This window comes from Hoplias malabaricus, chromosome 16 (genome assembly GCF_029633855.1).
Source record: "Hoplias malabaricus isolate fHopMal1 chromosome 16, fHopMal1.hap1, whole genome shotgun sequence".
Classification (NCBI taxonomy): domain Eukaryota; kingdom Metazoa; phylum Chordata; class Actinopteri; order Characiformes; family Erythrinidae; genus Hoplias; species Hoplias malabaricus.
In genome coordinates this window covers 3,032,115-3,055,575 of record NC_089815.1, presented here as the reverse complement: position 1 = coordinate 3,055,575, position 23,461 = coordinate 3,032,115, and the positions used below count along the sequence as shown (strand labels likewise).

At 40.2% G+C, this 23,461-nt stretch overlaps 1 protein-coding gene across 2 annotated transcripts in view; it reads left to right on the top strand.

The window, feature by feature from the left end:
- The window catches only part of sos1 (son of sevenless homolog 1 (Drosophila)), a 39,172-nt gene that overhangs the window by 11,591 nt on the left and 4,120 nt on the right, over window positions 1-23,461 (top strand). For both annotated transcript variants that reach the window (XM_066647639.1, XM_066647638.1), the window contains exons 2-20: window positions 2,329-2,454; window positions 3,650-3,781; window positions 4,253-4,417; window positions 4,535-4,744; window positions 5,068-5,211; window positions 5,383-5,493; window positions 5,744-5,842; window positions 7,009-7,136; window positions 10,711-11,002; window positions 12,241-12,607; window positions 16,864-16,945; window positions 17,033-17,155; window positions 18,042-18,145; window positions 18,864-19,086; window positions 21,288-21,407; window positions 21,665-21,827; window positions 22,017-22,134; window positions 22,973-23,145; window positions 23,334-23,450. In XM_066647639.1, coding sequence (XP_066503736.1) covers window positions 2,329-2,454; window positions 3,650-3,781; window positions 4,253-4,417; window positions 4,535-4,744; window positions 5,068-5,211; window positions 5,383-5,493; window positions 5,744-5,842; window positions 7,009-7,136; window positions 10,711-11,002; window positions 12,241-12,607; window positions 16,864-16,945; window positions 17,033-17,155; window positions 18,042-18,145; window positions 18,864-19,086; window positions 21,288-21,407; window positions 21,665-21,827; window positions 22,017-22,134; window positions 22,973-23,145; window positions 23,334-23,450 — 2,997 coding nt within the window. The remainder of the gene's footprint in view (window positions 1-2,328; window positions 2,455-3,649; window positions 3,782-4,252; window positions 4,418-4,534; window positions 4,745-5,067; window positions 5,212-5,382; window positions 5,494-5,743; window positions 5,843-7,008; window positions 7,137-10,710; window positions 11,003-12,240; window positions 12,608-16,863; window positions 16,946-17,032; window positions 17,156-18,041; window positions 18,146-18,863; window positions 19,087-21,287; window positions 21,408-21,664; window positions 21,828-22,016; window positions 22,135-22,972; window positions 23,146-23,333; window positions 23,451-23,461) is intronic.

Below are 23,461 nucleotides of genomic sequence, written 5' to 3'. Positions count from 1 at the left end.
AAACAGCATGATACATATGTATTTCATTCATTCGTTCATTCATTTTGTATTTTATATGTATAAAATTCAGTCAATAACCTGCTCTGTTTATGCTCTACTTCTTACAGGTTATATGTTGTCATTACAGTGGAGGCTCTGGAAGTTTCTGTATATTTATATTTTGTTAGTTTGCTACTCATTGATTTATCCATTGTGGTGACTGTCCAAAGTAATCTGCCAAAGGTCCTGAAAGTATATTTTTAAAAGCTGAATTGAACAACGTGGTCCTACCATGACATTTTCAAAGAGTTAAATATACAGCTGTCAATAATTGTATTGACACTTTCATAAAATGTTAACTTTGACAGTTCTGCTAAAATGTGGCCAAATTCTTTGAAACAGATGTGTTCATCAGGCTCTATTTCTTACTGTAAGACAGAGCAATTGGGTTGCACTGATATTTTGGTTTGAACTTTAAGAGCATGTGACGTGTCTCCCAGGCTGGTGTCCTTAGGCAGCTGATGTTGAAACGTCTCCTTTTATGACAACTAAATCCTCAGCTGTAATAACAGAAGCATATACCCAGATCTCGCAGTTCTTTTGAGGTTAATGTACTAGGGCTGGTGCAGGTACATTTTCGGGTACTTGCTGTAATTGGCATATGAAGTGGACTGTTGACTTGTTTGTGGTTTTTCCACCATGTTGGTAAGCCCTTCAAGGTAACGGTGCGTATGTGGTGTCATCAGTTGTATGTCATTTCCATGACATACTCTAAAGTTTATTATCTCTTACAAATTTCAGAATTATGCGTTCTGATTGGCTGTTTTTGTGTATTACATGTTTAAAAAAGACTCTCTTGTTCTTGGCATTTAATATTGTGGTTATCAAGGATAACTATTGCAATAAAAATTGACGTTGATTTATGGCCTAGCGTTCCCATGCCCATGTTTGGTTCAAACCTGAAAAAGTTCTTCTCTTTCACCCTCTCACTCCATCTTTTATTTTGCATTGTCTGAAGTGAAGGCAAGGTGAGCAGAGAAAGAGTGATATGGTGAAAAGAGAGAAGGATAAATAGACACTAGGAGCTTGCTTAGTCATGCTGTGACAGGAGGCCTTGGCTAGGCGAGAGAAAGAAGAAGGTGGGGGTGGTGGTAAGACGCTGCATGAAGCTTTACTTTGCGTAACGAAGACTGAGCAGAGGGCAGCATTGCAGCAGGGAAGAAACAAGTTCAGTGATTTCAACGCAGATATCCAAAGCAGGCCGGACTGAATCACAAGACCTTTTCCAACCTGGAAAAACATAAGCTGTTAAAGATGTGAAATTTCATTATGCCGTAAACATACAAACTGGAGTGTCACTTGACTCACTACACAATATTACATCACCCTAGTTCTGACTTTTGCATAGTTTCAGAGTCTCGCAACTCGCACTTCTGCCTTTTGTCAGACTGGTGCTTTGTTGTTTATTATACTTTTGTACCGACATGCACACTGACCAGTTGTCTTTCAGGGGAGAAGATTTGGAAAATTGTATGAAGCAAAATAGACCCATCATAAGCAAATGCGTATAGTGGTGGGCAGTATCCACATTATTTTTTTTAATATCTCAAATGTTTACTATACATTTATATTGTGAGTGTGGGTCATGTGAAGGGTTTTCGGCGCTGTGCAGTTCAGTGCACACAGACACTTTTTAGTGTGTGACATCACCCACCCAGTGAGTGCCCCCACCCTGTGCCACATAAATGTGTACTTGGACACAGAACAGAAATTTGAAACACCACACACACGTCATAAATACTGCCCTCATTTTGAGATTTTTATCCACAATTTTAAATACAGCAGTATACTGTTACCCTTATACCGCCCAACCCTATACCATTATATATAAGATCATGCAAGACACTCCTGCTTATGAGCTACTAAGCATTGTATTAAAAAAGTGAAGCCACCATTGTTTTTTTTTCATGTCTACAATTATGTCTCACTCTAAAAAAGCAAATTTTTTTTAGCATGTTGTGCTAAAAAAGTGTGTGCAACTGGTTGCAAAGGTTTGGAGTGACCTGCCCGTTGAGTTAAAGCATAGGTGAATTCATTAAGTTATTTAACTTAATTAAATAACATTAGGGAAAACATTTAACGAATAACTGGCTTAATTATGATAATGTTATTACTACAAGAATGCCAAAACAGGTCCTTACAACTCTCACACTCACTCTGGTGAGTTACCATTTACTTCTGCAGTACCCTTATTGCGCTATTATTTATCACCCATCTCTGTATTAACATTGTAATACAGAAACAGTGTTCATTTGGTGTGTGTGTGGTGTGATTCATATTTTTGAACAGGTGCTAAGCCAGGTACATCCAAAGCTGTCGTCTCAGGAGGAGGCTCTACAGTACATTGAGGAGCTGATTCTGCTGCTACTGAGCATGCTCTGTCAGGCCCAGCCCCGAACTGTGCAGGATGTGGCGGTAAGGACTGGAGCCTCTATGGCCACACCATCTCCATGACAACTGTCCAGCAACATGCAAACTCTGTTTCCAAAACATATTTACAGCAATGCTCGTGGCCTGTTTGGCAGAGCCTTAGTGACAATACAGATACCACGCCAGCTGTGTGCATCCAAGCTTTCATTGCTTAAAAATAGAAAAATAATTGTTCCTAGAGAAATTAGATGCGCACTCCCTTAATGCTGTCTACCCTAATGGTTTTCTCAGTAGAAACATTTTCCTCAAACAAAATAGACTACCTTGATAATTCTCCTGTTGCGTTGTTTTTTTTTAAAGCTGCGCTCTGAATGCTAGGCTAAGGTCCTGTATGAACATTTCCAGTTGGTCATCAGACTCTGTTCCAGTCAGAAGAATAAACACAGGAAATACAGCCTACATTCTATCAGTGTTCGATGATACTAACTTCGGTCTTTTGTCAGTTCTTGACATGACACGACTGGTGTACTTCCTGGACAGTGTAATGTCGATAAAAGCCGTCTAGTGATATCACATCTTTATTACTCATCTCTTTTGTAAAAGTGCTACTGTCTTTCAGTTCTCAAAATCAAATGACTGTTGAAATGTACATTTATTTCCAGATTCATACATGGTTCCATACAAAAAAATACAGATCCTGTCTGTTCACAGCGCTAGTTTGGTTATGTGACTCACTAACCCATTTTCAACTCTTTGCTTTTGTATGTTTTCTGATTCATTTTGTTGCACACAGACGGCTCGTGTGAGATTGAAAGGTGCTTTATTTGTGGTGATGTTACATGGTAACACTACCACAAACTCTTTTTCTTTTTTCACTTTTTTTAATTTGGATGTCATTCACATTTTCCATACCCTGTGAGCAACTTGTATCCTGTATCTCCCTTTGTTCCCGCCTCTAGTTTTTTTTCTCTGCCCTTTCTCATCTCTCTCTCATAGTGAATTTCATTCATTTGTTATTGTCCACATCTTTGGAATGCATAAAAGTATGCATATGTGTATAGACATGTTAGTACAGAGCAAACCAAGGATGCTCAGCCCAAGTCTTTGTGTCCAGAGAATGGTTTTAGATGAAGTTCAAGTGAATTTGGGCAGTTATGTAGCATGATTATTCAACTCAGAAGGTGCTAATACATGTGCTTTTCCCGTCTCCCTGCTCACGTTCTGTCTCTGGTGTTCTCAGGAGCGTGTACAGAAGAGTTTTCCTCACCCCATCGATAAGTGGGCCATTGCGGACGCCCAGGCGGCCATTGAGAAGAGGAAGAGGCGGAATCCTTTAGCTTTGCCTGTGGATAAGATTCACCCACTTCTAAAGGTGCACGCTGTCATGGTTTTGTATTCATCATACGTACTCAATATATTTAATGCACACGTCTTGGGTCGCCCCAATCAAGGCTTTTCTGTTTAACTACTTTCCCATGGGTCATACACACCTTCCGTTTAAATCTTTTTGTGGCAGCAATCTGTTTGTGGCTGTACATTCTTTAAAATCGACCTCTAAAACAAAGCTAACCTTTAACTGTAATTTTGGGACTTTCCAAAGACTGCTCCTATTCGCCACTAGAGGGGGCTGTGACCGAACTGTTCTCTTCTCTAGTGACTAAGCATAAATCCTGTAAGCTGGTATTTTGAACTATTTTTTCACTGCTTTTTGCCAAGTATATGTTAGTGAAAGAATGTGGTAGGGTGGAGTGGGCGGCTTTTGCCTGAATAAATCTGTTTATGATAATAATTAATAAAATATGACTTGCAAACTCTGTTTTGTTGTTTTTCCTTTCTGTGACAGGAGGTACTAGGCTATAAAATTGATCATCAGGTGTCTGTGTACATCGTGGCTGTGTTAGAATACATCTCGGCAGACATCTTAAAGTTGGCTGGAAATTATGTACGAAACATACGGCACTATGAAATCTCACAGCAAGATATTAGTGTGGCCATGTGCGCCGATAAGGTGAGAGGCGCATGTCTGGCTATGTTTATATTACCGGCTTTAGTAGTGGATTCATTTTGTGAGTGCTGGTTTTGGCCGGCTCTAATGGTGGCGATGTCTGTTTTTGGGGGGTTACAGGTGCTGATGGACATGTTCCACCAGGACGAGGAAGACATCAGTGGATTTCCCTTAATGGACGAGGAGCCCTCAGCGTCCGAAGAGCAAACCTACTATGATTTGGTGAAGACTTTCATGACAGAGGTGCGGCAGTACCTGAGAGATCTCAACCTCATTATCAAAGTATTCCGTGAGCCCTTCGCTACCAACACCATGCTCTTCTCTCACCACGTGAGTCTGCTGGTCCTCTTCACATTTACTGTGTCATTCACAGGAGGCAGAGAACACGGATGCAAGGCCCGTGCCTGCTTTTATTCCTTAGCTTGTAAGATTAATGCTTCATTAAAATAATCCAGTTCACATTTGAGATGAAGTGATTTAATATAACTGGTGAACCATCAGCAAGGTCATGAGTGCCCAAAGTTCAGTGATAGACATGGCTCGTGAATTTGGGGTGACCAACATTACAAACCTGAGACTATAAATCTTCAACGCTGTACCTTTCATTTCCTGTGACATACATTTCTGTTGCTTTTCATTGCTGCCCTCTACAGGATGTGGAGAACATCTTCAGTCGTATAGTGGACATTCATGAGGTGACCCTGAAACTGCTGGGTCTGATTGAGGACACGGTGGAGATGACTGATGAGGGAAGCCCTCATCCACTGGTGGGCAGCTGCTTTGAAGACTTGGCTGAGGTGTGGGTCCCAGTAAATTCAATTGAATTCATTTTTACAAGCTTAGGCTCCAGATCAGTCTACAGTGGACAGTGCCTTTTTAAAGTTGCTAAGCACAAGATTAAAGATGTGAAGAGGGTTTTGTTGGTGTGAAGGGTTTTGTTAACTCTCAATGTGGGGGGTAATTTTCAGGAGCTGGCCTTTGACCCATACGAGACGTATGCTCAGGACATCCTCCGGCTTGGCTTCCATGACCATTTCCTCAGCCAGCTCTCAAAACCTGGTGCAGCCTTCTACCTCCAGGTGAACGGTCAAGAGTCGTCTTTCTTCTAGTGGTCACTCAGATATTTCCGTGTGCACAACTACTTAGTAACAAGATGACTCACACCCGTGTTATTTACGCGTTACATCACGTTAAAACAGTATTAAACCAGATTTAAATAACTGCCTCCTTATATAAAGGGAAGACACACACACACACACACACACACTGATCAACTGTATTTGTGGTGTTTTCTGAAAGATATTTATTTTCTCTCTCTATCACCTGCAGTCTATATGTGAAGGCTTCAAAGAAGCAGTGCAGTATGTTTTACCACGGCTGCTCCTAACTCCAGTGTACCACTGCCTCCATTACTTTGAGATATTAAAGGTGAGTGACACCTCTCAATGGGGTGCATTTTATCATGGCTTTTGTAGCCTGATAGTAATGACCATGGTTGTATGACATTTCTGACTCGTTCGTGTAGTGCCTCCTGCTTGCAAACTTTTTGTTGCTATCCAAACAAAATCCCATATTTTAAAAGAGAAAGCGGCCATTTTGTGCCTTAGCTTTTGGCATATTATGAAAATATCACACAATTTAAAGTAAACATATTTCAACAGCTGGCAACAGTGCAGTATTGAGCAATGGGACTGGTAAAAATGGGATCAGTAGGTAGAAGGTCTGCGTAAGGTAAATCTTTGTTTGCAGTGTGAGGTGGCTGGAACCAGCTTAACCCTGCTTGCCCCGGCTGTGCTGTGTTCTTCTACCTTTTTCTATATGCTTCAGTATTTGTTCTAGGAGTCACAAGGGCCACACCACATGCTTTAAAATGCGTTGTTTTGGCGGAGATTTTCAAGGGCTCGATCAGGCCCTGCGGCAATAAGCCTCTTTTCAGGATTCTTTTGCAGGAGGGAAAAGAGGAATGTAAATCTCTCTGAAATACCTCTATGAATCTTTTTTGCTACTCTGCAACAAAACAGTCATTTTCTTCTGATCTGGGACCACTTTTCTCTGTTCATACCCAAATCCCGTAACTGTTGTGTACAAAAGTAGCCTCAGAATTGCACAAATAGACGCTTCCTACTCGGTAGATGAAGCTTTTGGTGGATTAGAGAGAGAAGAGTTTACAGAGTGTTTACAGAGTTTCTCTGTGTGTTATTTGGACATTGTATTTCTTGTCTAAGTTGATGCTGTATTTCTTGATGTAGATATACTTTTTTGTGCAGTGGTATTTAAAGAATGAGGCAGAGTGAGCAAACATGTTCTTTTCTGGTCTAATCTGGCTCATGAGGAAGGCCTTACAGCATCTTTATCCTGTAGAGGCCACCTCCTCTCCACTGCACATCTCACTAATACCACTCCATTTACTGCTCCACTTCTTTTCTTTATATATATAATGTTTTATTAGTTAATGGAGGATTACAAAGGTTCCGCTGGTGACCACCTTAAATTTTCCTTCTCAGACCAAACAGTTAGTTAGTACAGACTTTTTATTTTGATGTTGTATTGTTTACCTTCGTCTCTCCCCTCACACTCTGCTTTGTAATTTAAAGCAACTGGAAGAGAAGAGTGAGGATGAGGAAGATAAAGAATGTCTGAAGCAGGCCATCACTGCGCTTCTCAACTTGCAGAGCAGCATGGAGAGGATCTGCTCCAAAAGCCTGGCCAAGAGGAGGCTCAGGTACACACACACACACACACACACACACTATCCATGATGCAACATACACTGCAAATCTGAACTACCTGTAAGCAGTACAAAAATATTTATTATCAGCTTTGTTCAGCAATATATTTACACAGTACATTAGGACTGGGTGAATAAACCAACCAATGGAGAGTTTACTTTCTATAACTTGTGATTATTAAAGAAATATATACTGACTTAACTACAGACATGGTGTTAATGAGAAGGTGGACTTGTGGTGAAAGTGAAACAAAGACAATATGTTTTTCCACCACAGTTCCATTGCAGTGCAGCCTGTTAATCTTCTACTACCTTCAAAGGCTAAGCACCACTTAATGGACCTCCATGAATATTTCACATTATTGTAGTCACTGACAGATATAAGTATGAATTAAAATGAAAATAGCAGCTTAATTTGCTTTAAAACTGACAATTTTATTAAATTGACGGAAAAACCCGAGCTCACTACGGAAATTCTCGAACGCGACCGTGACGTCACTGGTGGACAACAGCTGAACAACGCCGCGGTAAAACACCGTTATGACTGACTGTTATGACAGTATCTAGCTAAATAACCAACATTATTCATGACAATAGCCTAGCAATAAGCTAAACTCAAATGTAGAGGTACCGTTATTCTTGTAAATGTGATCGAAGTCGAACTCGAATTCATCCGACACTATAAACCTCCGTAATGCAGCTACGTAGCCGAGTATAATCTGAGCACCGAGTTTAGCGAGTCAAGCTAACGTTAACTAACACCAACTAAAACAGGCGAAGTGAGTGTCCTTACCCTGTTTACCTCCATGTTACAGAGGCTCTTGAACACCTTTCGTTGGTGTCCTTACATGCCCATATTGTTGGAAAAGCGCCAGTGAAATGAGCTACAGATAACGGAGTGAGCGGAGGGTCCTTTCCAAAGTGCCCGTTTAAAGTGGACAAATTTAGTCCATTTTCTGGATATTTTGGGATCTTTGGTCCATTTGTTCACAGATGTCCCACTGTACATTGAATGATTGCAGCCAAAAACAACACACCTTTTCCTCATTTTGCATTAAATTAAGTGCAGCTTCTAGAGTTGTTGTCCACCATCTACGTCACAGGCAAGACGCCTATCGGGTTGGGGGGGGGGACCAACGGTCTTTTAAACCTTATTCCTTCAATTAGTGAGAAATAACATGTTTTCTGACTATCAATAAACACAAGTTAGGAACTCAAACTCCACTGTATTTATTTGTTTCACACTTTCATAGAGCTGCTGCTTAGCCTTTAAAATACAGCCTTTAAAAGTTTAGCAGTGAAGTGGCATCATGTGCAAACATCACTGTGAGCTAAACCTGTTTGTTCTTAGGGTTGACAGCTTATTTAATAAAATGATTTATTTATTATATGTTTTAAGTGAAATGATGTATAAAGAGCTGTATTAAAGAGAGAGAACTGCATGTCAGCTGCAATGTTTTTCAGTTTCAAAAAGTAGTTAGTTCAAATGAAGAACACATTGAATTATCTTGCACCGTTTCGCCTATGAAGTGTTTTCACCTGAAACTCAAATAAGATTGTTCTCTCTCTCTCTAACACACACACACTCATTCGCACACAAAAAATACACATTCAAATACTTACGCACAAACACACACAACTCTTTTCCTGTACCCCTCCCATCGTCCACACTCCACCCAGCCTCAGTCCTGAGTTTCGCCCCTGCCCCTAAAATAGCTGCTGCACATGGTGGGTGGGGGGGTGCTGGGGTCAGCCTGCACTGTGTTGTCCCAGGGATGTTGCGTCAGGGTTTGGGTAGTCCAGCCCCGCTGTTATTGTTCTCAGGGTTTTTTTTTTTGTGTGAGAGAGACTAAGTGAGAGAGTGAGACATTCAAACCACTGTTGTGGAGCAGTCTTCAGCATCTATTGGTCTCATATCTTTTCCATTTCTGAAGCCAGTGGTTATTCTGTCCTCTTGAAGGAATTGACAGCATTAAAGATGAGGAATTATCATTGAAATCTGTTTCCCTTTCTTTTTGGTGACTTAAATTTTTGCTGGGTTTTCAAGTTTTTTTATGGGGAAAGGATGGCTTATCTTACGGTATGTGATATTTTACATTTTTTTAAATTTGCATTTTCTTTATACACGTTTGCATATAATACATGGTACTTTTTTTTTTTTTGATACTTTGTATTGGAATATCAGTAGCTAGTATCTGCATTCCCGAACCCTTTCGGTTTCTTTGTGTGCGAGTCAGAACAAAGAGTCAACCTGTGATGTGTGAAGTGAAGCCATTTGAAGGCAATAGTTAAAGGATGAATTTATAAAATAAGTTTTGATCAATCATTCTCTAATTATATAAAGTCATTAAGTTGTTAAGGGTTTATTAAGCTATTAACAACAGAATTCTCAAGACTTGAATATCTACTACAAATGATTATTACTTTTATGGATATAATATAAACGTTAGATAATTACTAAGAATAAGAGCGCAGGTTAAACCAGAAATACATTTATTTTGTGTATGTGCATGTGTATATTTAGAAATGGCCACCAAAATAAGAGCATAAAAGCTAATGTTGGGGATTAAAGTGAGCTGGAGATTTGTATTTTTTCCATTTACTGCTGTTCTGCAATACTTGCTGTTGAATAATTTAGAGATTATAGTGTAGTTGTGCCCTGCCTGCAGCGCCGCTATGTGCAGGTGGCAGGCCGAGTGAGGCTGACGCTCTACTTTGAGGTACTTGTATGAGGAGTGAGGCAGCCATCCACGTTTGAGCATCCCAGAACTGAACACAACAGTAAGCTTCTTTTTTTTTGGGGTCCCTGCTTGTACAAAGCTAGTCTTGTGCAGACAGCCATTAGCTGCTCTTCAGATTTTTTTTAAACCCTCTCCTTCCTTCGCACCATTGTCTTTTTTTTAATGTTTTTGTTAAAACCAGAAATCAGTCCCAAAGAAAAGGAAATCTTGATAATCAACCGTTGAAGGAGAATAATGTAATTCAGCTCTGAGTAAAAAAAAAGTGATTCACTGAATCTGTCAAAGGCATGCATTATTTTTCAACCCAATCTATTTGTGACAGCATTGGCATATATTCTGTTGGCACAGACAATGATTTTAATACATTTCCCTGTAATTAGAAAAAGTAAATAAAACCTGCTGGCTCTCAACATTTGTGCTAAAATCAGCATGAGATATCTTTGGAGTCGACAGTATTTCTAGAGTGTTCCCCACTTCATGATTGGTATTAATTGAACTAATTCATTGCTGGTGTCTTTTTTCAGGTTCTGGAGGGGTTTGTCGAAGTGTTTCATGATTTGCTCCAAACTAGCTAGGTAAACTCAACAAAGACTTAGTGCTGAGAAACCTCCAGGACTTGGCTTAAGTCACCATGACTCTATAGAAAGCCAGTCTTCCTCTCAATCTCAGAAGGCTTCTATTTTCAGTGCTTTGAAACAATGTTACTAAGAGAGGTATTGTGGGAACAAAAACTTTGTGGTTTGCTCTGTCGCCCCCTCCCCTTTCCACCCTTTTGGCTTTCCACCAGTAATATTTTTTTTTTTCTTCTTTACCGCTACCCCCCACAGCGAGTCGGCCTGCCGCTTCTACAGTCAGCAGATGAAGGGCAAGCACCTGGCTATAAAGAAGATGAACGAAATCCAAAGAAACATCGACGGCTGGGAGGGCAAAGACATTGGCCAGTGCTGCAACGAGTTCATCATGGAAGGCACGCTGACGCGAGTGGGCGCCAAGCACGAGCGCCACATCTTCCTCTTCGACGGTTTGATGATCTGCTGCAAGTCCAACCATGGGCAGCCGCGCCTTCCTGGGGCCAGTGCTGCCGAATACAGGCTGAAGGAGAAATTCTTCATGCGCAAAGTGAGCAAGGGTCCATGGAGGTTAGAGATGAATGGTTGGACGGATGGCTCATATTTGAGCCTTGTTTCAAGGAGGGCCAACCATTTTAGCAAACGGTGTACTCGAGTAAACAAAACACAAACCCCATTCCCAGAAACGTTGGGCAATCTTTGGTCATTGACAAACTTAATTTATTTTTTAAAATATAAAAATAACAATGCAATGTCTGCAACATTGTGTTGGGACAATGGCAAAATGAGACACAAATGTAACAAAATAAATAAATAAATTGGCAAACAAAATTCTAAGAATCAAAAGGAAAATGTGTACATTGCCGATAAAAAATAGAAAAAAATATTAAATATAATATAATAATGTGATTCCGGGTAGACTTCAGACCCACCACTACCCTGAACTAGACAAGCGGTTACAGAATATGAATGAATGAATAATATGATCTTTTACTACTGTACTACTCTTTGCAGTTGATACATATTCCTGCCCATCATTCCTTTCTTTTATTCTATAGTATTTTATTTATTTATTTAACGTTACACTTATATATCGCCTTTCTAGAAACCCAAGGACGCTTTACAATCAACACAACATTCAGTCCACACACCCACACTGCGGTAGCCAAACGCGCACAGCGTACTCTCGACCAGGAACGACCGTTCACCTGGAGGACTGCATCGGGCACTAGGATTTCACCCAGGACAGAGCGTGTTTTTGTGTATGGCAGGCATCACTTTCTAAATTGGTTTATGCTTCAGTAAAACCATATATCCTACATTTATTCAAAGTCTAGTATGAACAGCTTCCTATCTTTTGTTTAATCTAAAGTTGGACTTCTGTTGGGGTTTGAGCACCATGTGTAGGGTGAATGAGTGTCAGTTGTGGAGCATGGTCTGTTCAGACTAATGTCACCAACAAACAAAACTATCATATGTGCATAAATAGCCTTTAGGTAACCTGCATAGCTCCAGTATGGACATAGAATGACTTGGAGGACCACCAGTTGACTCCTTAGTGGCTCTGTGATAGTTTAATGTTCAAACTGTCATCTTATATCATCAAAGCCAGATTTGGGTTTCATAAAGTTGTCACTTGTATTGGATCATTGGATATTGCCTAGAGAAAGAACGTGAGTGCTGCCAATCTGTTTATTGTTAGCAAGCACTACTCAGCTGGTACTCACTACTCTACTACTGTACATATATAAAAGCTAAACCTTGATGAGCCCTCTCCTTTTCTACCAGGTCCAGATCAACGATAAGGACGACAAAGAAGGCGAGTATCGGCACGCCTTCGAGATCATCCTGAAGGACGGCAACAGCGTGGTGTTTGCGGCCAAGTCTGCGGAGGAGAAGAATGGCTGGATGGCGGCGCTTATCTCGTTGCAGTACCGCTCCACGCTGGAGCGCATGCTGGACACAGCTATGCTGCAGGAGGAGAAAGAAGAGCAGATGAGATTGCCAGGAGCTGAGATCTACCGCTTTGCTGAGCCTGATTCAGAGGAGAACGTGGTGTTTGAAGAGAATGTACAGTCCAAGTCTGGTATTCCTATCATCAAGGCCGGCACAGTGCTGAAGCTCATTGAGAGGCTCACCTTCCACATGTATGCAGGTCAGAGCGAGTTGTTTGTTATTTGTTTTATTAACGATGTAGTTTGCACTACAGACCTGTCCACTTCCGTGTAAGGGGAGTGGTAATGCTTTTTTTCAGTGAAACCTTCTCTGCAGTTCTATGGCTTTTTCATGTTTCATTGGTGAACCATTTGCCCAGCACCGCTGTCCATTTTCCTTAAACACCTAAAGCTCATTACTCCCATATTTCACAAGCCCATGTCCGACATCAACACACAGTGTAAAAGGCGAGAGGCTCAAAGGGCTCCTTGTTCAATTCCACAATTTATCATTTTGTTCCTATTTCAAGCTGTTTTCTCACACTCGCTAAATATTTGGACACCTTGTACGTCATAGATTGTGGTGTGATGACCTGCTTTGTTTTAGTGTCATTGTGGCACTGATAGCGTATTTAAAAGCCGATAAGAGGCTAGAGGAAACATTGAAAATGACATTGACTGCTGTGTTTCACATTCAGTATCTGTCAGGGTTGTTAGGTCTTTCCTTTGCTTAATTACCTCTCTGAAGCAATGAAGTGTGTGTGTGTGTGTGTGTGTGCGTGGAGCACCTGAGCGTAAATCCTTTAGAACAGGGGCCTAAATAGCACGACCCAAATCCTCTCAGTCCTATGGGCTGCTTTACTTAATCAAAGAAGCCTGTGACAGGGCCATTAAGCCCCAGTGAATAATTATACATCTATTAATAGGTCTAAGAAGGAGAGAGTAAAGTGCAAATCTTTCTTTTATGCTTAGACTTTGTAAATAGAAACAGAAGTGATGCAACACACGGTAAGATGTGTTTGTGTGTGCATGCACATATTATTTATATATTTGTTTGTTTGTTTATTGATAAACCTTTCTTAAAGGTTTCCTTGCCATTTGCTAGCTCTCCAGTCTGTTTGCGAACTGAAAATAGGTCTAATGTCTTTACGAAGTACAAAAACAATGTGGCTCACTGGGCCATGCTAGGCTTCCTCTCTCTTTACTCATGGGAAAGGAAATGACAAAGAGCCCTCCAAATGTTGAAAATCATAAAATGAAATGAGGATTTTGTTAAATTTAAACACATCAAACATATCTTTCCACTTTATAAGATGCTGAGCTTCTGAATGTAAACAAACGAGAGAACTGCATTTGTTATACAGGTCCAACGCTGTTTACATCTCTGAGATCTGGGGCCTGAACTTATATAACAACACAGTAACACAAATTGTGAAGTTGTAGATTTGGACATAATTAATTAAAATATTTATTTACACGTACCTGTAGAACTAAGTAAAAAATCAAAATGGTCGCCTTTAATTAATTTAAGTTTGTGTGGTTAATCCTTATTAAGCACAGTTGTGTTTATCGGTACAAACTGGACTTTGAAGATTATTTTTCTTCCCTTTTTAAAACAGTGTGTTCTGTTACAGCTTTGAGTGAGTTATTCATTTAATTCCCTTCCCAGTATTTTTCAATGTGCTCAAAATATAATTATTTTTCACTCAAATGAAGCTTTGTTCAGTTTGGAGTCAAGTGTCTAATGAAATTAAGAGTTGCTAAATGTTCATAGAGAAAGCTACAGACACAGGATGTGTTAATATATTAGTGTAATATTAACATTGATGTATTATCATGCATTTCTAAAGCAATCTAATCAAATCAGCAGTTTATACTCCAGTCATGGAGTGAGTTGCAGTGTCTCTGAGAGGATTCCTATAGTGGGTGGTCCAGGTTGTTCACACCCCTAAATAAACTTCCTCTCTGGAATCTCTGGGGGAAAATTGGGACCTATACTTACTCCACACACTCTCAATGTCCTGTGCCTCTTTCATTTCCTCTTTCATGGAAACAGTACTTTTGAGGAAAAAAGGTATGGGTGTTGTGTGAGTATCTTTTGCCATTTGGAAAAAAGATGCTTCCTGTGCAGTTCACCTTTTGGCTTCACCTCACAACTCCACACAGTTGTTTAGCAGATCTTAATAAATCACCAGGAAACCGTTATATAAAACACACGCACACAATTTGGGTTTCTATTGTACTTTATGTGTGTGTTCTGGTTTGTGTATATAATAACAACCCAAACCTCAACCTATAGAGGGGAGAAAAAGGAAACCTTGTGTTTTGAAACACAATAAAATCTGTATTATGTTTTGGCTTGACGGCTGATTACAGCACACACACACACTGACATCAACAGGCTTTAATAAAATTAAAAATAGCAGGGTCATGTCAAAATACAAGACTCCAGGTGAAGAGAACATGACAAGAACCCTTTACACGAACACAAACAAATGTAATGTAATTTGAGTTACGTCATGTCAGGTTCTGTGGTGGTGTATTAAGGTGTAGCGTATAATTCTGGATTCATTTGGTCAGTCAGTGTGTGTCACAAAGTCTCATGCATCTAGTTGTGTCGAGTCTGCATCTATTTTAAGTGTGTGTATGTGTTTATGTGGTGTGTGTGTGTCGTGGGGCAGCCTTGTGCGTCAGAACAGCGTCTGTTTCCTGGCCAGAATAATTCCAGGCCGATTGTTTGTAAACGCGTACTGAAGCTGCTATTGTTCCACACTGGCCTCTTGGAGTAGCCCAGAAACTCAGCAGATCCATCATATGAACAAACAGTTACACACACACACACACACACACACACTTGCACAATAGAGATGTTAAAAATTCCCAAGATAAATGTAAGTCAAATATAAACTCCCAAGTGCAAATGTTTAATTGCAGCAATTTAAATCGTTTAAATAGTTGCAGCTGAACAATTTGTTGACTCTTAACGATGAAGTGATTAAAGCGCCTCCTGTCAGGGAGCTGGGAGGCGGTTCGTTTAGCCTGAAATTAAGCAACATTGTTAATATGTTTAACAATGAAAACTTTGTGGTTCGCTTCACAGAAAAGGCTATTTACAAATGTTTAAAAAACATGAGCAGACCATAGATTTTATAAAAGAAAACCAGGCACCACTTATTCACACCATTCACGTTCATAATACACAATGCTGTTATAATAATTAATAAACTTGTAGGGTTTTTGATTACAAATCTAGTCTTTTTTGAGATTAATGACATTCTTTAAAACCTGTACACATTAATGTATAAATACGGGGCAGGTTTTGAGTTGCCTTTGTGATTTATATGGACCCCCTGTTCAGTGTGTACTCCTGATAAGGTTTGTGCAAAACTCTTGTCTTTTCCAACTGTGTCAAGTTTCATATTTCTGCTCTATTCATTGTCTTCTGAGTTTGTTTTTAAATGCTCCATCTTTAAACCAAATATTTCTATCATCACCAACAGTGCTAGTAATGTGGTAACGCCAAATGAAGCTAAAGTTAGAAAATGCTCGTGTTTTCGGTCTGAATCATAGGATGTTTTTGGTGTTTGGTTTACGGCGTATTAAAGGGCCTCTATCCTGCATCCTGTCTGTGCCTTGTTTTCTGTGAGTTCTACTTATAAACCCTCTTACATGGATTTATGCACAAAAAATAAATCTAATTTTGTCTTGATCTTTTACCAAGCATTTTTATCTTTTAGAAATAAACCGACTGTGATTTTTAAAGCTGTTCTAATTTAGTATTATGCCTATTAAACATGCACAGTTGTGTAAATTACCTCTATTGTAACTGGCTGCTTTATATTAGTTACATTCAGAAAATAATCAAGGCTTAAAACACTCTTAGTTTGACAGTAACTATACTTTTTTTATATTGCACATTTTAACTAATTATTAATCAATCACTTAATTGACCTGTGATCTCGAGATGTACAATTTCAGCTAGATTTTGTGTCCTGGTATTTATATATGGATTCTGAAAGTTTCTCAGGGTTCTTAGCCAGGTGCTTTGGCTTGCCTTTGAGCTTTATTTGCCACTTTACTGAGAGTTCTTTTCTGTTGTTTTGTTTGGTGCTGCCAACTATTGCATCCTTAGTACGCTGGCTTAGGCACCTTTTGTAACTGTGGTGTTGCAAATTGAAGACGTGAATACATAATCACCTCGAGCGGCTACAAACCTACCGTTCGCTTTGTTCCATTTACTTATTCTTTCAGTTCACAAAACAGATGTAGAAGTTGTTGAAGAAGAGTAACTTGTGGTTTTAAGACTTTTTATATTTACCTTTCATCAAGCAACAGCTCAAGGTCAACTACTGACCAACACGACAATATAAAGCCAAACAGGACAAAACAAAGGAGCCAGACTCAACAATCAAATGAGAACAATGAATAATTAAAAATAAAGAATGAATGTTAATGTCTGTTTGATTTCTCTGTGCAGATCCCAATTTTGTGCGGACGTTCCTTACCACCTACAGGTCATTCTGTAAACCACAAGAGCTGCTGAACCTTCTCATGGAAAGGTGGGAAGAGCCATTTTATACACTGTTGTGGGTGTGAGGGTGTCTAATTTTGTGTATATATTTATTAATTTGTTTGTGTTTTGGCAGGTTTGAAATCCCAGAACCCAAACCCACAGAGGCAGATCAGATGGCTATGGAGAATGGGGACCAGCCGCTTAGTGCTGAGCTTAAACGCTTTCGCAAAGAGTTCGTCCAGCCAGTTCAACTCAGGTACACATGCTCACACAAATTAGGGCTACTACTAATATTCAAAGTCTGTCCTTTCATTATAGAAGTCTTGATCCATGTTAAATATCGCGGTAGTGCTTTTTTTTTTTTGGAGGTGCCAAGGTCAAGCATAAGCTCAGAGGGGATAGAACCTTTTCAATTTCTGCATTTAAACTGTGGAATAACCTACCATTATATATTAGGCTGGCTTCCTCGCTATCGACTTATAAAGTTAGTCTTAAAACCCTTTTATATTCTATCTATCCATCCATCCATACACTTATATAGCGCCTTTCTAAATACCCAAGGACGCTTTACAATGCACACGGCTCAGAACACTCAATCCACACACACACTGGCGAGAAGCTGCAGCCAAACGCGCACAGCGTACTCTCGACCAGGAACGACCGTCCACCTGGAGGACTACATCAGGCACTAGGAATTCACCCAGGACAGAGCGCCAATCCATATCTGGGCGCACACACATTCACTCACACATACATTCATTCACATTCACTCACACACCAGGACAGTTATTAGAGAAGCCAATTCACCTACCCTCCATGTTTTTGGGACTGTGGGAGGAAACCCACGCAGACACTGGGAGAACATGGAAACTCCACCCAGATGGGACTTGAACCGAAGATCCCAGCGCTGGGAGGCGAGCGTGCTAACCACTAAGCCACCGTGCCGTCCTTGGCTTTCGACCCAGCATAAGACTTTTGTTAGTTTTGAATGTTTTATTTATTACTCTTTATTGGTTATTTCTATGTACAGCACTTTGTTTCAGCTGTCATTGTTATTAAAGTGCTCTATAAATAAAGCTGAGTTCAGATTTTAAAATTAATACTTTGAAATAGTTGTAAAGTCATTACTGTGTTCCCTGCAGGGTGCTGAATGTATGCCGACACTGGGTGGAGCACCACTTTTATGACTTTGAGAGAGATGCCCAGTTGTTGCGTCGGCTAGAAGAGTTCATCGGCATGGTCCGAGGTACGCTTTTGCATTCACTACCACTCTTGGCTTTTCTGATCTAACAGTGTTGTTTAAAATACCATTTGAACATTGTTATTGAAAAATGATACATAGATGTGTATAGAATGCAAGAAGTAAACATTTTTAGAGGGGAGGGGAGGGGAGGGGAAAAAGGTTTTACAAGAGGAAGCTGATGAAAATGTAGAGAAAACAGGTGTGTTTCCTTCGAGAGAAGGATGAGAGAGAGGAGCAGAGAGATTGTGGTAATGTGTTCCGTAGATTTAAGATCTGCCCCCTGCAGAGATCAGTCTGATTTTGGGGATGGAAGGAAAGCCATCATCAAAGGGCCTAAGTGTACTGGGAGGGCAGAATGGTTTTGTTAGGTAACTGAGGAGAGAGTTGCAGTAATCAAAACAGGATGAGACAAATGCATGGGCCTAAGTCTAGCAATATATTAGAGATAGAAGAAAGCTTTTTTTACCCGTGTCTTCTAAGCAAGGTTCTAAACAAAGTGAGGAGTCAGAGTACACCCTGGTTCCTAACTGTCAATCAGGGTTAGACCATGGCACAATGAAGGTTGAGTCTAAAGTTTCGAAATTATGGATTTAGGAGCAGTACATGGAACGTTAAAGTTTGTCCACCTTTAAAGATCTTTAACACAGGTGAAGTGGTTTCTAGCGGCTTAACAGAGCAAGCGGTGAACTTGAAGAGCTGCTTCTCCTGCTTCTTTCCACAGGTAAAGCCATGAGGAAATGGGTAGAGTCCATTACCAAGATCATCCAGAGAAAGAAGCAGGCACAGGCTAACGGCCCAAGCCACAACATCACCTTTGAAAGTTTACCTCCACCAATCGAGTGGCACATCAGCAAACCTGGTCAGATTGAGCAGTTTGACCTTATGACCCTTCACCCCATTGAAATTGCTCGTCAACTCACGCTCCTGGAATCAGACTTCTACAGGTAAAGGCTTTCCTTTCTTAAGGCTTTTAACTGTGCTATAGTGATATCAATCATGTCTTCCAATTTATTCAGTGTATTGAGCATAATAGAAAGGCATGACCACTTCCTGTTTGTATTTATATTTTCTGATCACTTGCCAGCTATCAGCCCAGAAAATGGGGCACTTTAATACAATGGAGGACATGGGAGTACAACTTATTGTATCTGTGGAGTGTGTTCACATTGTGTATCCACACACATACATATACACACACACACAGGAATATGGGGACACACTTCCCGTTACCTCTGTTGGCCTGTGGGAACGCACTTTCACCATCTTACCCAAGGTGTTTCTTTTTCCCTTGAGGCCGAAACCCCTCTCCCCAGTCATGCCTCATATTCTTCTCCCAGGCTTTGAATGGGTGCACTCACAGTGAGCAAGGTCTGCAAACTGAGAGGCTTCAAAGACTTGCTGGGTCAGAGCCAGAGTTAAAGCTTTGTAATTAAAGCAGTGTTAAAACATTGTTTAGACTAGAAGTGCCAATGCGTTACAGTGTTAGCTTGCAATTGTACTAACGTTCTGATGTTTTTCTAGAGCTTACTCAAGACTGCGTGATATAGAAAAAGTGCCAGATTGCAATAACTTTGAAATAAATTGCTTTGAGGGTAACCCCCTTTAAAAACGTGTGTATGTATGTAAACTTTTTAATATATATATATATATATATATACACACATACTCTCAACATAGACACTTGAAAAACCAATCCACCTGCCTACATGTATATTTTGATGGCGGGAAGAATCCAGAACACCCACCCAGACACAGGGAGAACACATCAAACTCTTCACAGACCCACAGTGTCCCGAGGTGGGGATGAACCCATAACCCCTGAATGCTTGAGCTGTGAGACCACCAGTTGTGCCACCATGCTGCCCCCTAGTGTATATGTTTTATATAATAATAAAAACGTATAAAAGGTAATGGAAGAATAAACCACATCTCTTGAATAACAGATTCTTAATGCCTAGGTTCTGCAAGTATGAAAAAACTACTCTGCCCTGAATTGCCTCTTATTGGCTTGACTGGTCCAGCACAGTTTGGAGATTTTCACTGCACAGGAAAAGCTGCTAATACTTTTTTGGGTTAACTTGGTTTGGTTTGTGTATTAAAACATGTTTCAAATCATTATAAAATATTAGCTGCATTACAAAGCCTAGTCTGTGGCCGAGTTCGGCTGCATTTCTCGGCCGCTACGTCACAGGAGGCTGTTCCAATGTGAGGAATCCTTCATATACAGTCGAGAAAAGCAGCCTAGGTTTGGAGCGATTTGAAGAAGACAGCAGACGTGTCCTTCATGGCCCTTAGTTACCCACGATTGTCTGCGCACGTAGAGAAATTGTTAGAAATTAAACAAGACATGACGAAAAACAGACCTTCAGAGTTCGTTTACCTTGTGAAGTGTAAAATAGTTCATTAACTAAACTACTTGTCTCTATACCTTTTAGTAGTGTGTTATTTTTAATCCCAGTTAAAATGTAAGGTTTGAAGATGTAGTTTTTATAGGTCTCCAATATATAATTATGAGTTTGAATATTTTTTTTAATAGTATTGTCTTTCAGGATAATATTAATAAGCAAATACAACATATTTTCACTTAAAATCTTGCTAGTGTTTCAAGGCAGACGACGCAGCCTCCCTAGATCGTTCCGTTTTTGTGATCGGGTCGCTAAGAACGAGTCTTCATAGGACAGCTCTGCTGAGGACACGTCCTACCTCTGCCGCCGCCTAGGCTTTTAAACGCAGCTATTAGATTTAATCATGAAGAATCCTAATTGACTCGTGGTGTTAGATAAGTGCCACATTTACATGGCTGGGAATCACATCACAAACTCTGCTTGGTTAAAACATTAAGAGCTGTGAAACCATGAATAAGATACTTTCATTCATTCATTCATTATCTGTAACCGTAATCCGTGGTCCATGGAGGAAACCCACGTGGACACAGGGAGAACACACCACACTCCTCACAGACAGTCACCCGGAGGAAACCCACGCAGACACAGAGAGAACACACCAAACTCCTCACAGACAGACCTCCAGGCCCCTGGAGCTGTGTGACTGCGACACCTACCTGCTGCTCCACTGCGCCGCCCCTGAATAAGATACTTGTTGAATTTTAATATGACCCTTTTTGTATGTGTTTTATTTTCTTTAGGTCAGTTCAGCCTTCAGAGCTGGTGGGCAGTGTGTGGACAAAAGAGGACAAAGAGCTCAACTCCCCCAACTTGCTGCGCATGATCCGCCATACCACCAACCTCACACTGTGGTTTGAGAAGTGAGACTCTTCTATTGGACCTATTTTAAACATGCTTTAGGTTAAGATAGGGCTGTTTATAAGGATGGGCATTTAAACCATTATTGGCTGATGCATATTTGATAATTAGGGTGATTTGATTTTTTTTATCTTAATTTCATTTGACTTACAGGACAATAATTTAGAGGATTTGCCAGTCTTTTGGCAGTTGAATTGAATTGACCTGTGCGTAAAGTCAAACTCTGTAACAGCAGTGGTTTCATGAACGTACTTTTCAGGTGCATTGTGGAGACGGAGAATCTGGAGGAGCGTGTAGCCGTGGTGGCACGCATCATTGAGATCCTACAAGTCTTTCAGGAACTTAATAATTTTAATGGAGTGCTGGAGGTGGTCAGTGCCATGAACTCCTCACCTGTTTACCGACTTGACCACACCTTTGAGGTAAGCGCTGTGTAGATGGCGAAAGGCACGGGTAGATTTTAAGCCTGAACCTTTTCACAGTCTCTTATGAGGTTTGTTAGTTGAAAATTTGGCCTTTTTTTTTATTGTTTTTTCCAAATATGCTTAGTTTAACATGTGCGTTTTTCTCTTTCTTTTTTTTTTTTTTTTTTTTTTTTTTTGCCAATCCAGCAAATACCAAGCAGACAAAGGAAGATCTTAGAAGAGGCCCATGAACTCAGTGAGGACCATTATAAGAAATATTTAGCCAAACTCAGGTCCATTAATCCCCCGTGTGTTCCCTTTTTTGGTAAGTTCTCTATTTTATCACAATTTATAAAGTTCAATGGGAGTACATTTAAAAAGATTCATTTTACCAAATATAATGGGAATTAGCATATATATAAGTACAGTGGAACCTCTGCTTACGAACGCCTATACTAACGAACTTTCCAAGATACGAACCAGGCATTTGAATAGTTTTTGCCTCCACCAACGAACCACGACTCTAGAAACGAACCCGAGGCTCCGCCGAGTCGGCGGCTGGAAATGGCCACTGACCCCAATAGGCGAGTCTCCCAGCGCCCAGACTTGAGTGAGCTTTTAAGATTAGCACATTGTAGCTTTAGCAATTTAGCATTAGCGTAAATAGCAGACATGGAAATTCGTGCTAAGTTAAACCGTATCTACGCTTCGTCTCCCCACATTCACCGCCTACTCTCCGTTATTCCACCCACCCCCACCTCCCGTCATACAGCCAGTGCCTGTGTTACTCCTCCAGCCAGTCGTCACGTCGTCAAGGTAGCGATGTGTAACCACTTACAACTTTATTATTTCTTTTTTATTACTGTTTCCACTGTATTTCTCTTTTATTTTTAGTAACGCTACATGTATTTTTTACTAATTTGAGAGTGTTGTAAACATATATCAGTGCAAAAAAGGGTGACTTTCAGGGTGGGGGCTGGAACACATTAATTGCTTTTCCATTATTTTAAATGGGGAAAATTGACTCGAGAAACGAACTTTTCCACTTACGAACCGGGTCACGGAACGGATCAAGTTCGTAGGTAGAGGTTCCACTGTATTGTGTGTTATAGAAGTCATTGGATGTTATTAGTCTTGTTCTCACATGATGTACTTGTTTTCAGGAATATATTTAACAAATATTCTGAAAACGGAGGAAGGCAATCCAGACTTCCTTAAGAGACACGGTAAAGAGCTGATCAACTTCAGTAAGAGGCGGAAAGTAGCAGAAATTACAGGAGAGATCCAGCAGTACCAGAACCAGCCATACTGCTTACGGGTGGAGAATGACATACGGGTCAGCTACCATTACGCTACAGTTCTTTCCAGCTGCCTTTATATTATACATTTAAAGAAAACATCATTGTATTATGTATCAATATTGAATTGGTTTCCGTTCTGTTTTATTTTCTGAAATCCAGATCACTTCTAATATTATTATTATTCTTTTTCTCTCTGCTCCTTCCTTATGGTACCACAATGAAGAAATTTTTTGAGAACCTGAATCCAATGGAGGATATGGTGGAGAAGGAGTTTACAGACTATCTCTTTAACAAGTCTCTGGAGATTGAGCCCCGAAATGCACGGTCTCTTCCGCGATTTGTAAGTTTTGA